Source organism: Ascaphus truei, chromosome 1, assembly GCF_040206685.1.
Source record: "Ascaphus truei isolate aAscTru1 chromosome 1, aAscTru1.hap1, whole genome shotgun sequence".
Taxonomy (NCBI): Eukaryota; Metazoa; Chordata; class Amphibia; order Anura; family Ascaphidae; genus Ascaphus; species Ascaphus truei.
Genome location: NC_134483.1, coordinates 504,735,536 through 504,751,129, shown reverse-complemented (window position 1 = coordinate 504,751,129; position 15,594 = coordinate 504,735,536). Strand labels below are relative to the sequence as shown.

General features: G+C 38.2%; 1 protein-coding gene across 3 annotated transcripts in view; it reads right to left on the bottom strand.

The window, feature by feature from the left end:
• Positions 1-1,326: 1,326 nt before the first annotated feature.
• Positions 1,327-15,594, bottom strand: part of KIAA0232 (KIAA0232 ortholog) — a 41,529-nt gene continuing 27,261 nt past the window's right edge. For all 3 annotated transcript variants that reach the window (XM_075569748.1, XM_075569756.1, XM_075569767.1), the window contains 6 exons: positions 14,236-14,326; positions 13,464-13,545; positions 8,791-12,049; positions 8,047-8,155; positions 6,377-6,471; positions 1,327-4,291 (listed from right to left, as the gene is read on the bottom strand). In XM_075569748.1, coding sequence (XP_075425863.1) covers positions 4,115-4,291; positions 6,377-6,471; positions 8,047-8,155; positions 8,791-12,049; positions 13,464-13,545; positions 14,236-14,326 — 3,813 coding nt within the window. In that variant the 3' untranslated portion in view covers positions 1,327-4,114. The remainder of the gene's footprint in view (positions 4,292-6,376; positions 6,472-8,046; positions 8,156-8,790; positions 12,050-13,463; positions 13,546-14,235; positions 14,327-15,594) is intronic.

Here is a 15,594-nt window from a genome sequence, read left to right as displayed (position 1 = left end):
CTTATCCAGCAATAGGCCAGTATAGTAACATCATGCTAACTTTTTTCGTCTTGAAGGCCTAGTCCCTGTACAATATGCTGCAATATTAAATCAATTATTGTGATCATGCTGTACTTGCAATAAAATTAAAGCCTTGAAAGATGCAAACTATCATTTTAATAGCTGTTTAAGACTAAGATACCAAGAGAACCCTATATCAATACTATAGAATACCAAGAGATTGCCCTTTTGCTGCCAAGAGAAAGAGGGCACCTGAGTTACATAGTAGATGAGGTTGAGAGGGTGGGGGTGGGGGGGGAACCCCACATACATCCATCAAGTTTTACCTATGCTAAATTTATACAGATACTTTATCCTATATCTATACTAACAGTATATTGATCCAGAGGAAGGCAAACAAAACCCCCCAGTGAAATCTCAGCTAATCTATCACAAGGGAAAAAAATGAATTTCTTCCCGACTCCAAATATTGGCAATCAGATTTCTCCCTGGATCAGCATCCTTCCCATATTTACTTATTTGGTATATCCTTGTATGCATTTCCTTTCTAAAAAGATGCACAACTTTTTTTGAACAAATCCATTGTATCTGCCCTCAGTCTCCATGGGTAATGAATTCCACATTTTAACTGCCCTTACTGTAAAGAGCCTTTCCTTTGTTGCTGGTGAAATCTCTTTTCCGTCAACCTTAAGGGATGTGTCATTTGTACTGCCCTTGGGATGAAGTTATTTTTTTTTAAAGATTGTCTTGTCCCCAAATATATTTGTATATAGTCATCATATCCCCTCAGACACCTATTTCAAAATTTAAACATCTAATTTATCTAGCCTCTCAAATTAGATTATCCACACCCTTTATTTAGTGGCTCTTCTCTGCCCCTAATTTTAAATTGCTCAAAATACCATGCAGGTCCATACCTTGCACCCTTCCCCTCTAACTCTTGCACTGTCCTCTCTAACTACTTATTGCTTTAAATGTGCTGGTAAGGCACTTATGCCTAGTGTCAGACTGGGCTATCATTGGCGCACATGGGGAAAGATTCTAGGGGCCCACTATAACCACACCCGACTAGGACTTGCACTCATACATACACCGGCTTACATGCATGCACTCAGATATAAATATAGATACAATCATTCATACACTAATCTAGACAGGGCAGCCTGGCTCTGCCTGCAGCCTCACAAGGTATACTGTAATGTTATGGCCTCTATATTTTCAATGTTGACTGGGTTAATGCATCAAAAATACATTTTATTTAAAATGGAGTGCATTCCAAAACCATGGAATTATCTTTAAAAAAAATAAATAAAAAAAAACACAAAGTATTTTCATTTTTTTATTTGGTGTTAAATAACTTCACAAGAAAACAAAATCAGTTACTCTGGTGTACATGAAATCAGAACAATACAGCCACTTGAAGAAAAATAATTCTAAACAGAATTTCAGCCCAGGAATGGAAAACTGATATTTTCAGTGCTATGGATATGCAATGCGCTTCATACCACAGTGCGTTCAGCGTTTTGCCAACCTTAAATGAATGCATGTATCTTATCTAGGGGGAAAAATAAAAGTTCACGACTCTCGCAGGAAACTTCTATTGAGCTATCGGCCATGGGGGGAGGAGGGAGAGAGGGTGGAAACACAAGAAAAAAAAATGGATAAAATTATAAATGATTGCCGAGTCCTTTAATGTACCATTCCCTTCCTCCACTCTAAACCGTGCTGGAATCTTACACTACTATTGATGTCCGTTTATCTGCATGAGCAGCCTGTGACTTGAGTAATATACATATCTAAGTAAAAAAATAGGGTGCATGACATGTCAATTTCAATTTACATTTGAAAGCCTCGTTTGATGGGGTTGACACATTGATGCATTAACCCCATAGCTGATGGAAGGGCCCAAAATGCTTAAGGTGCTTCCAGCAGCAAGGAAATTATGTTTGTGTCAATATTTTCAGTGCTGGTTCTACAAAACCTTTAAGGAAGCTCCAGAAAGTAGTAAACCTAAATAAAAAATACTAAGACAATCAAATAAAATTAAAAAAAAATGCAGTTTTAGGAATATACATTTTTACAAATGTTTACAAAAAGGTGAGGAGTATAATCCTTTATAAGGATCAAAGAAAACCAAATTATTTTCATACATAGCAACTGGAAGAGGGAACATTGTTTAAAACCAGTCTGAAAGTAAATTCCCCATGAACTTGGATTCTACAATGTTGTTAAAACATTTGAAGTCAGGGCATTTGCAAAATGTGGGAAACAACCAAAAATGTAAGTTCATACTTATTTAGGAGTAACTGCAGAATTTAAATTATGTCGTCTCTTGTAAATTCTGTGAACTTCAATGCAGAGTGGATTTAAAACATTGATCTATTTCCCCTGAAAGATTTTATTACCAACAATTTTCTTTCCTTAATCTAAAAAAAAAAAAAAAAAAAAAAAAAAAGAGAAGAAAATCTATATTATGTTCAAGTTAAACATACTGCAACTCCACTTGAACTCAAATCTCAAATCCCTTTAATTATCACGCCTTGTATTGCCTTCAAAAATGACGCTATTGTTCCAAAGCAATATTAAACTTTTTGCATTTCCTGGTGTTATAAGCATGCTTTTATAGATTTATTTTGGTAATATGTTAGGTTTTGTTTTCAAATATTGCTCTTCCTGTGCTTGAACAATTTGCATAAGTGTTACAAGCACAAAGAGTATGACAGTTTTGAACAGTTACACTTTTGACAATGTGCTGAATTTATAGTTCAGCAAAATAAAAATTACATAAATCGTTATTACATCAGTCACACATGTATGATGGAAATTGTTACTTATTGCCACACACACACACTTGCCCGTAACATTCTCTCAAACACAAAAATAACTACAAGACTAACTAAGTAACACCAACAATATCATATGATAACTAACTGCAGGAACCAAAGGATTTGTAGTAAAGCTTTGAATCATTGCTTATGGCCAAAAAAAAAAAAAAAAAAAGGCCTCTGTTCAATTTTGACCTGTAGCCTGTTGGCATGACATACTGTACTGCAGTACTGTAGTAATGCAGTAAAACCATAATAACCCAACACGTTAGTAATGGTGGAAATGACGGGAATGTTGCAGGCCAACAGGTACTAGTTGTTTCATAACAGCATTACAACCAGATTTTGGGATCGGGAATTGTCTGGTGTTACCACTGCAATATCACCTTCATATGTACAGTCCTTTATTTCCATTATGCAGTTCAACATTTCAGTGTTCTGTTGCTACATGTTAGCAAATAAAAACTTTTTTTTAAAAAGCGCAGAAATGGGCTGGAAAAATATGCACAAGGAAAGGGGAGAGAGAAAAAAATAACTTTACACAATCCTTGGCTCTTACAGTTAGCAAAAATATCAAACTATATTATCCTCCGATAGCGGGGGCAAAATATCATAGGCTAGAAAACACAGTATTTCTTTAAGTCTCTAAAGCACAATCCGCATTGCTTCTACTTCAAATTTAACTACAATTTTTTTTTCTTTTTAGTTTTGAATGAAGACTGGGCAAGTCATTCATGCTAGTCTTCCTGCATTCAGAAAGGCACTGACTGATTACAGTGTTACGTATTTATTTCCCGGTTCTTAGAGAATATAGCCAAAAATATTCTAGAAGCCCAAGTATCTGAATGGCAGAAGTAGCTGTAGAGTAGACCCCACAATGCCGAGATAGCAAGTCTGGCTACAGCCAATGGTAAAAAAAACAACAAAAAAAAAACCCAAACAAAATAAAAAAAAAACAAGAATATGCCTTTAGGTGCTGGGAAGCAGGGATTCTACAAACAAGCACATGCATTCATTCTTCATCGGACACCACCATCTAATCTAGGATCTACTAGGCAAATATTTAACAGTTCGTCAGAGGAGAGAAAAAAAAGGAAAAAAAAGCCTTACATGGGATTTCTGACCCAGACTATAAAAGGGGGAAAATAAAAGAAAATTATCTGAAGTGGTAACTAAAGATGTTTAGAGTTAAAAATCCCCAAGGAAGGAAAAAAAAAAAAAAAAAAACCCACACAAAACAGGTTTTTCCTCTTATTACTTTAAATCTTCAGAACTACAGCTATGCTCTTTCAAAGCTGAGTGCGAGAGAAAAGTTCCTCTTCGCAAGCATCGGCCCATTCGTGTCCACCATCTGAAGCGGTGTCAGAACTGGAGCTGTCGCTTGAGTATATCTTCTTCCTAAAGCCATTGGTTTTTGTTCCGGCATTGCATTCGACTGCATCGCTGGCGTCATAAAATGTAGAGGTCTAAGAGTGGATTAAAAAAACAATAAAAAATAAAGAAATTAGGCGAGTCATATCTTTAGACCTCCTAAATAAAACACTTAAAGAAGAGCTGACTAAGCACTCACTTCAAAAAGTGAAAGTGTTCTCAGGAGCGTTATTAAATCACAGACAAGAAAATTGAGCACATTAGACATTCCCTTCAGGAATAAAGGTGAATAAAACAAACTCCTTTTATATCTACTTGACTATTTAATCAAGTCAAGACGTGAAAATCATTTGCATTATAAATCTCTGAAAACCTAAAATCACTGCAACTTTTCTTAGGCCTGGGACATAGTAAACACTTTTGTGCTGCTCGCTGTTGCTTGCTGCCGCTCGCTCTACCAGGAGCTTTTTGCTGTCCTGGCAGAGGAGACAGCAAGCGCGCTTTGGAGGCGGGTATCACTGTGTGTGTGTGTCACTTGGTAGCTGTCAGTGTGTGTGTGTGTCACTTTGAAGTGGTCTGTGTTTGTGTGTCACTGGGGAATGTGTGTGTGTGTGTGTGTGTGTGTGTGTGTGTGTGTGTGTGTGTGTGTGTATTATATAATATTTTAAAAATTAAAAAAAAAAAGACATGTGAGAATAAATTATTTATTAACATTGTGCAACTTTGATAAATATATTCACACACACACACACACACACACACACAATCCCCAACACCCACCCCCACCTCTGTGCTGCCTCTACCCTGTCTGGTCTGGTGGCTGAGCTCTGCTATCCACCGACACAGTAGGGGAAAAAAAAGGCTGCAGCCCCATTGGATGGGAGCGGTCACGTGACCGCAACTCCGCTCCCCCAAGCGGCAAAATTTCAAACTCTCCTGTCTTCTGATTTTCTCAGCCTCCGCACGCATCAGCACGCATGCGGAGGGAGAAACTATAGCCGCGCTGATTACAGATGCAGGGGCTTTGTGCATCTGTTCAGCGTGGCTCAGCGACGCTGATTTCACTATGTCCTAGGCCTTAAGCATGGAGCAACCAATAAATGGCACACCACAATTTTTTACAATAGGGGACGTTTAAAAAAAAAGTTGTGCGCCATAAGACACTTGTTTTACATAGTAAATATGGCCCTTTAAGAGTGTGTCTCAATGCGAGCCACTTGATCTTCACTAAACTGGTCATTTAATCAACATCCACTGGGTTTCATATATTTTATACAAATGTTTTGTAATGAGGCTTTTTAATTTTATACAAATGTTTTGTAATGAGGCTTTTTATTGATTTGCTTGAATTTCCTGTAGATTTGTCACTCGGGCAGTCTGGAGAAGATTCTATGCAGGTGCGCTCCATTCCGGTTAGCTGGATCTACAAACTGTTAGCTACCTAGAGCAGCGACTCCCAACAGGGGTTAGTGAACCCCTGGGGGTTGGTAGGGGTTCTCCAAGCAAAATATGTTGTCTAGTATCCCAGGGTTACTGATCAAATGCTGGAACTGTGCACTTGGTAAAGCCCCAAACGCACTTTAGCCTGGGTGGTATTGGTGTCAATTACAGCAGCAGCATCCAAAGTAGCTCCCCACAATGCAATGTATCCACAGCAGTGGAGCACGACGTTGGGAGCTCCCACAAGTGATTGACTTTTATACCACCTGTAGCAGTTAGAGAAACTAGGAAATTGATTACACAACTGCCAATTACATTTATCTGGAAATGTAGTAGCAGATAGGCATCTCTTCACCCAGCTGCTGAGAAACATGAAAGAAAATCCTATTTTAGAACTGGTATATATGGGCTGAAAGAACAATTTGTTTTGTACTAATAACCACTGATTGCGGTAAACCAGTTCTGCCGCTTCCACTACTCAACTTAATTAGGGCACGTATGAAGACCAATTGTTCACATTTATGAGATCACATATACATATACATATATATATGTATAGACATATACAGATAAGTAGTCTAGAACACAAGACAGATAACCTTGCATTGAGCCTTTGTAAAACAAAATAAAACCCACCCCTAAACTTAAAACAAAAAAAACACACCTATGTTATCAGCCAGATCGGAAATACACACACAGATGGTGAAAGCTGCACATTTAAAAGTAAGTTGCATAAATACCCTTTCAATCTCTTCAGGATGCGGTCCAGCGCTGGGAATTTCTTTCCCATTTGTATGATCTACACCACTTTCCCCCTTGACATTTGTGTAGGGTGCTTCAGTACGAAAAGGAGAAAACACTGGTTATTTATTAACACAGTACTATTACTAACAGGAACAAAATTGACAAAATATTGCCAAACATTTTAAATGAAATATATAAAAAATAAAAACACATTTAAATAAAAAAACACAATACAAAAACCCTTAATGCTAGTAAAAGCATAACTATACACAGTGCTGCAGCACTCAGCGTGCATATACAAGCATAATAAAAACATGCGCGTGTACGGCAACCACTGCTAGTCATATGCTTTTTGTCAACTTATTTCTATCTTCCACAATCATATGCTCAAACGATCACATAAGTTTGTTGTATTAGGCCAGATCAGTGTCCTCATGATATACAGTATCACAAGGGCTGACACTCTGATGCACCATGTATGTCATGCTATTTGTGTACATCTAGAGCTAATTGAGTCCCCAGCTCACAGGAAGCTTATTGCCTCCATCCAAACACAAGAGAAGGACTTCCTCATCTGTTCCAGACATCAGCTGGCCAAGTGATTGGTACACAAGCCATCACATGCCAGTCAGGTGGGGTTAAAGCTGGATTCATGCTTCTCAAGCACTTTCATTGCATAGTATAAGTTTTGCTTCAAACCTAAATTGCTGGTTCCTGCACAAAAGCTCCAAGCTCGCACTAATAACTTCCCCCACATTTGAGCACTCTGCCAACAGTGCCAGTCTGTACTTTCCAATACAGTTATATTTAACTTTGTGTACACACACACACACACACACACACACACACACACACACACACTTCATCCAGTAGGTATGGCCACTGCCACAAGCACAAATGTACGTGGCAGCATCTTTAAAATGAAAAAAAAAAAAACATTTTAAAATATTTTTTCAAAACATTCTATTGTAGCCAAATTGGTTTAGGCGTTTTTAATATTCACCTATTTTGTAAAAAGACTGTCCACAGGAATATTTGTCACTTTGTAATTCTAATGCCATCTTAAATCAAACAAAAATATAGCACAATAGAATTTTTGTTTTACATGATCTAATGAAAGCATTCATTTCACAGGACAAGTTTCATTTTGAAGGTGACAATCTTTCTATGGAAGCGGATTACAGATGGTTATGTTACTATTTTATCCTGCTCTAACGAATAGCTCTTTTTAAAAATTAAACACCTTTACTAAGAGACCTACCTAATTGGAAAGCATTTTTAGCCATATGCATTCATAGAAGTACCAGCATTGAATGTGAATTTCTATACTATTCTTTGCTCACTGATCAGATTATACAAACGCCGTAATTTTATCTGCAAACGTTACATTGATGTTATTATGCTATTCCTTTTTAAGAAATCAAGCGATATAGTTATGAACTCCTCTTCAGAATATCTCCTACTGTTAAAGAAGTGAAATTATGCCTGTTTTTATAATCCGTTTTCCATTTACTCTGTTCTTGTTCAGTTAGGATAGATTCCCTAAACAGAGATGTAATCATCAAATGTACAGGCCTTCACTGATGCATCCATTTCAATTTACTCAATGAAGGGAATACATGGTTTACGCAACTTGTTTTGAAAGATTGGTAATTAAATTACTTACGCTCACAACAAGATCCAGAAAGAAGAGGGGAGTACAGAGCTTTCTGCCACCAGCACTGCTTTTCCTTGATGGCGTTAACGCCTTGAAGATCAACGCTTAGTGAGGGATACTGCAAAAAAAAAAAAATGTTAACCAACAAGTTAGTATTGCATAGTTTAAGAAAGTCACAGTAAATACACATCACCTCTTAAAAATGTTACAACTTTTTATCCTATGCCATCCTGTTTGACTGTCATTAACATTGCTTCTAGAACTCTTCCTTTGCTTTATAATTCTGGTTTCCCAGTTTCAGATGTGGTTTGATATTCTAAATAAAGAAAGTCTGAAATAGTACAGGCGAGCTCAACAGATTAGCATTTAGATGGTTCAATCATTATGCAAAGACAGAACAGGAACAAAGACCAGTGAACAGCTGAAAAACTGGTTCATAGACCAGACAAAGATCACAACAACAAAAGGTTAAAAAGGCCAATGAATAATGGATATTTCCATCCCGAATGGTATATGTTAATAAATTAAACACAAAGCCATTCATACTTGCCTCTATTAAAAATTACAGGCTGTGTAATTTATAATAACCCAGCGAATTGGGTCAAACCTATTATTGTACATATTAATTTTCTTGGTATGAATTCCAGGACAGGACCTTTTTATGCAACCCACTTTCTACAGCTGTACCCGTTACAGCGCAACCGTGTATACACGTTATATACTTCCTAATTTAATATAAATAACGCTACATACCTCTCCAAGTTCTTCAGCAGCAATAGGGTTGTCGTACAAAGGAAAGAGACAACCAATCTTGCAGCTGCGCATCGCATCCGCTTCTTCATACGACTCCAGCATTTTACAGTTAGTTTTAGAGTTCTCCATCACTTCCCTTTCAAGCGATTCATTAATCCTGCAGTCTAAACAATGATCTAGCTTCTCTAGCGGCAACACACTAACTGACTCTTCTTGACAATCCAAAGATGTCTGTGCACTCTTCTCCATTCCAGATTTCTTTAGCCTGGGGAGAAATTTCCCAGATTCAAGCTCAGACTTTCCATAAAAATGCCCTTCATTCTCCGCATCTTCTTCCAGTGGCTTGAGATCTTGTGGATCATCAAATACCTCTTCAGAAAGAGCAGGCATTACTACCTCTTCTTTTTCAGATTCAAACTCGGACTCGCTTCCTCCTCCAGGAGACAGTTCAGATGCAGATATCGGGCGAAAGTGAGTCCGTGGGGAAATTCTTATTGCCCTGTATTGCGTTCTGTCGACATCGCAAATCCTGGGATGAAGAACGTCACTATCTGAATCTGAACACAATATAGATTTCGGTTTAAAACTAGGGCTAAAGGCAGCAATACCTTCAGGTTCAAACGAGCATTCTACATGAAGAACTTGTGAAAATGGATTGTTCAATTCAAAAGAAGAGAATGAATACTCCATCCCTGGTTCCTCAACTTGAAAGTTACCACAAGCTCCAAGTAGATCTTCGTGAAAAATGAAAGAAAAACCTTTATTTAAACCTTTATCACCACCTTTTGACTGTTCATTTTCTTCAAATGAAACCAATGGCCGCCATAATTGTCTATGGCCTGGTGCAAAGCTATTTCCGGGTGTCATGAAAACATCTGTACCCGCTATTGTAACAACATCTGAAGCGGCACATTGGAGTAAGCTTCCTCTTGTCTGATTGGGTGGTACCACAGCCCACTCACCCTCACCGTTAAAGGTTTTGAGCTCTCCATAAACGCCTCCAAGAATAAAGGAATTTTCTTTATCGTGGTTTACATCCCAGGGTTTGAATGGGGTAGTATAGTCTCCACCATCTACCTTTGATAACTCACTTATGAGAAATGCTCTTTTTTCCAGAGTGTCTTTATGACCTTCCCAAAGATGATACTCTGATCTTTGCACAGCCTTATTAGGTTCTTGAAGTGTTTCAACTTTTGCATCCGTATCAAGACCGCAACAGTAATTATTTACATCCAAGGGAAATAACTGATCCTCTACTCTTTCAGCTTCAAGCAAGGTTACTGAATTTCTGTCTGTCGTATTTGTCCAAATGTCTTTAATGACCACTGCGCAGAACCCATCTTCATGTTGGCTGCCCTCACTACCAACCTCTGTAGTGTCAAAGTTTTCCACATTTTCCTGCTCAAGCTGAATACCACAGACAGACTCCAACTTGGATTTCTTTTTTAAAACCAACACAGATTCATCCCCTAATGCTCCATTCTTTTGCCGAAATGTTTCTTCTTGCAAAAAATCGATAAGTTCATCATTTAAGTAACTTGACGTCACTTTAGGAACTACATAATTAAGGTCTTCTACATTAAATTGGGTAGGATCTTCTAAATGAATGTTTAAAGTCTCAGTATCTGATCGCGTTTCTTCAGAGTGTGACCATGGACTACAGGTTCTAGTTGAAAGATTCGAACAGTGTTCATTTTCATCAAAGGCACTATTTTTGGTCCATATTAGTAATCTCGATTGAGTTTTTCCAAGCCTATTCATGCTGCAACAAGACTCTGTATTTTCATTGCCCAAAGAGAGGGTGTCGAAAGAAAAAGGTAAAACAGAATTACTGCATTGCACTTCGAACACTGAAAAACAAGAGTTGATATTAGACTCTTCATTTCCATCCAAAAATAAATCTTGATTGCCTAGAAGCGTGTGTGTATCAAGCATTGTGTGGTCAAAAATAGGGGAAAATCTAATTGGGGAGTCTCCTCCAAAACTCTCCCCATCTGCATCAACAGAACTTGAAGAGGAACAGCACTCCCAAAACTGAGCTAAATTACCAAGGTCTTGCAAGAAAAAGCTTTCAGCACCAATAGAACGGGTTGTTTCTGTCCATATTGCACTTTCCCCTTGCAAACTCATTCCATCTAACACAATGCAACATTCAGCCTCAAAGTCACTTTTCTCTTTACTTTTCTGTCGGATCATGTTCAAGATACGACTTTCGCCTTGCATTTCATCTGAGGCACCAGGATCCAACATGGATTGATCAAAATCCACTTCATAGAAGTGAGAGAGTTCTAAAGGATGAACATCATCCAAATAGTTGTCCTCTGGGAGAGAACAGTTCGAGGTCCCAGCAAGGTCACTCGCCTCATTTGCAACTGCAGGCATTTCTACATAGTGACCCTCAATAAAAGTACCCGCTGCGAGGTATGTTTTATGGATATTGGGGGTATTTATACATAGACTGTGTACAGACTCAGACAGCTCTTCGAGATCTTCTGAAGTTATATCCCAAATATCTTGTCTTTTCCGATACGTAGTCTCCAGCTTACTTTTACGATTCAGGGGAACAAAGTATTCTGTTATAGGTTCAGTATACCACAGTGGTTCCTCTCTGAATTCCGTTTCATTTTTTGTCTCCGTAAAGATGTCACTTCCTTCATTGCCAGTATTTTTCCTTGCAAATTCTTTTAATTGTCGTTTTCCCCGTTTACAGAACTGCTTGACAGATCCTGCACCACTGCTGCTGCCTCTAGCAACATTTTTTCTCTCTGCATTCTTTGCTGGAAGTCTTTGTCCATTCTTTCCCTTTTTGTGCCGGACTTCACGAGTTTTATGCCTTACTTTAATGAACCGTGTTTTCAGTTCGCCTGGATTACTACTTGAACTGGAGTCTGCTTCACTGGAGCCAGACGACCATGATCGAGGGCGGATTTTCCCATCAGACTTGTGTCTGACTTTTTTGCATAACCCAGTTTTTTCTTCAGCTGTGCCATTACTAAACTTGTTCTCTTTTTCATTTTTGATTTTCCTTTGTGTGTTCCTTCCCTGTACATTGTTAGAAGCTTCGTTCATCATGTTTGCTACCATAGTTTCGCTTTCACTATTGCAATCCTTTGGCGAGGGTGTTTCGGTGCTGGTCTGTGGAGCAGTGGAAGATGAGGAGGAGCTAGAATAAGAGCAAACTTTGGACTTGTTCCACACAGTCATTATTTCTTGCAGACAAACCGGTTTCTCGGAGAGTGGTGGAAAAGCTTCATAATACCTATTAAAAACAAAAATGTCAGAGTTCAGTGGTCAAGCAATATAGGTAAAAAATAAAGTAATTCTACGTAGACGAGATTAAATAGAAATCAATATTTAGATAAAGAAATGTAACCACATTTCAAACTGTTTCAGAACAATTTTAAATCCCATAACTTTGTAACCATTGCAGTACAAACCTTTACATGGATCCCTTGTTGAGGGTTCTTTTAAGAGCAATAAGAGACAAGAACACCCAATTGTATATCCAATGTGACATGAGAATACAAACATTTAAGTATTTTCTAAGGGTCATTTAGTTAAACCCTTTGGCCAAAGCATTATATGCCTGCAGCCACGTCATGACTAGTATGCAGGTCCCAACACTACCTATGCATATTTCTCATTCAACTGTACAGGGAGGGAGAAAGGTATCAATTGACCAGTCCTGCACAGGTCACTCGGGACATGCCGATTACATGATCTGTACCGAAAGTGATCATGCAGTCGCTATCTGGAAGCACTGTGGCACTCAGGTACTGCCAGTTTTCTGGGACTCAAGAGGGAAAGGGGCAGTCTAGACAAGGACGCAAGTGTACTAATGGCAGGTGTTAAATCTTGGTAATTATTCAACACTTACGCATGGTGAGATTAGTTTAAAGAAGCTAATTAGGATTGTGAAATTGTTTTAAAACCGCTTTGTCGCCGCTATGTGGAATGGCACTTTTAACGTTCTGGGTTCCCCTAGACACAGTGGTTACGCCATGTCCAGAGTGCTTTTTGCAGCTTTGATCATGTCCTGCGCTCAGAGTGCAGGAAGCGGTCTGAAGTACAAGGAAATAGTAGGGGAATAGTTTCGTTTTCAGGCCGCGGCAGCCACCTGACCCCATTGTGCAGGAGGGGCCCTGGCACTCTTTGGCTGCAGCCCTCCCCGGCACTCTTTGGCCGCAGCCCTCCCCGGCACTCTTTGGCCGCAGCCCTCCCCGGCACTCAAAAGCTCAAAAAGGTGTTTATAAATGTATTTCAATAATACATCAATGCAATTGCCTTAATTCAAAAGATCAAATCCACCCAAAACTAAAATATTTGCGTATCTGCCACTTATTTAAAAAAAGAGTCCGTTCCTATTTGCTTCAGATCAGCTTTGCCAAACAATGATGATGACGATGTGAACAATCTCCTTGTATATATAACAGTGCATCGCCTTGCGACAATAGGATTAATGATCATAAAAAACTTACGATATTGGTTTTAAAAATGATTAAAGATACTTTTACTTGTCTGATTAGTTTAAAGATGGTATCTCAGCTACTGGGCATGCCACTGGTTTGTTCACTTTGGTCCTAGGAAGGACTGCCCCTTTTACTGGACATTGGACAATGGTTTTAAGAGATCACACATAGCCAACCATTCCAAGATGGTTAAGCAATACTTACATCTCTACCTGATCCTTTTCTGCAGGAGATGATGCAGCTTCAGGAGACAGTGATCCATCTAGCTTTCTGTTACTTTTCTCCTCTGTTAAAAAGGAATAGTCAATTATATCACTATCAAATTGATATGAACAATGTGAAAATTACAATTTGTACTGGGAATTTAGTGTTTAAATTACACAATATCCTCAAATATGGCAATAGTTTATTTGATTTTGATTAAAACACACTCGCTGGCCGCAAAGAAAATAAATAAAAACAGGTATGGTAATCTGCTAGAAAACGGCCATCACAAAGAGCTTACGTTAAATACAGGCAATTTTGGGAAACCCCTCTTTTAAATGTGATGTTTACCTGAAACAAATGCATTTTGGTGCAAGCACATATATAGGTTAATATGATCAAAGAACCAGTTTTAGGTACAGATGAATACCTTAGCCTGAGTTATCTATAAAACGCAGAAACCCAACAATGATTCAAATCATCAAAATTCAACTTTGCATCATTTCACATTTGAATTTGTTATTTCCAATTCTTATTACACCTATAAGACGACATTCGTCAAACAAAATTCTAGTTAACTGAACCTGGGAATTAAATCTCACAGAATTAAGACTTTTTGGTTTAGTTTTTATACTGTAAATCTTCTCATGGAACGACAGGCATAAAGATTTAAGCTTGACTACTTGGCAACGCCACAAAATCTTTCATTGGCTAAAGTCCTATTCTAATTAAAGTAAAAAGGGAAGCCACTGTTATCAGTATATATAGTTACCTTTATTTAGCGACAGCTGCTCATCTTGGTTACTCTGCAGGTCTTTCAGCTTGGAGCAGAGCTCCTCAACTAAAGTTTCAATGCCAGAGCTCTAAAAAAACAAAAACAAAAAATAAAAGAAAATGTTACCTTAAAAGATTAGTATAAATAACTTGTGTTACGTTTTTAATTCAAACAAAAAAAATGCTTAAAGACATTTGTTCAATGTTTGAAATCGAAACAAATGGTTATAAAATATTGCCAGCATAAAACACTTAAAACAGAAGTCTGCCAAATGCCATTTACTTTGATTTTAATAAGAAAACAACTTGCCCTTTCCAACTGTGTTTTTATGCTTAAATTCTGATGCCCAGTTCAGATGAGCATTTTAAAAGGAGCAATCCAATATCCCAAGTGTGCGTTTTTTTTATTTATTATTAGTTCCGTAGTATTAGATACTTACGACCTTTTTTAATTTTTAAATTCAACTCAGCCATTTTTAATGAGTTTTAATACACCGAGCATCTTGATTTCTATAGCAGGCTTTAGCACACTTCCAATCAGTGCACAATCTTTGTAACACTTTACCGTTTGTGATAATCTGCAAAAAGTTTTTTTTTAATTTTAAAAATGCTTGGATTGCCAGCAGCCAGTCGCTCCAAACTAAAGTGCAACTTTCGCCAGTGGCGACGGGTGACATAGGTCTCGTCGCCGGCACTATAAACATGGCCTAAAGGTTACCAGGATAACCTCAGACACTAGAGATTAAGGAAATTTTGTTTTTGGGACCAGGACAAGCTCAAGGGGGTTAATAAAGGGTCGGGGTGGGGGGGGGGATTGCTGCTTTAAGAGGTTATATATTTCAAACAATATATTGTTAACGCTTCCTAGACGTTGTTCTTGAGATGCGTGGCCACAACACGGAATCTGCTGTGTCCCCTCTCCCTTTTCAGGTGGATTCCTTCTAAAACCAGTCACATGAAAACGATCAGGTTCTCATTATATTACCAGAACGGATTATTATTATTTTTTCAAGCAAAGTATAATAATAGGTGTAAAGCATCAGCAGCACCCTATTCCTACAACCATTTTTCAAAATCTAAAATAAATATAATAATCAACTGTTCTTTATACAAGTCTAAACACCTCTTTAAATTATAATTTAAAGTACGGTTATTTTAATCCGTAATTTGCTAGTGTTGCAAACAAATCATTCAAGGAATGCACTCTTTATGAAACAATGTACAGCTAAACCCCGTTATAGCGCGGTCCTCGGGGGCCACCCAATCCGACCGCGCTAGAACCGGGGTCGCGCTAATGTAAATGCTCCTGATCGGGAGGGAGGAAGGAAGGAAGGAAGGAAGGTGGCCGGAAGCCCTA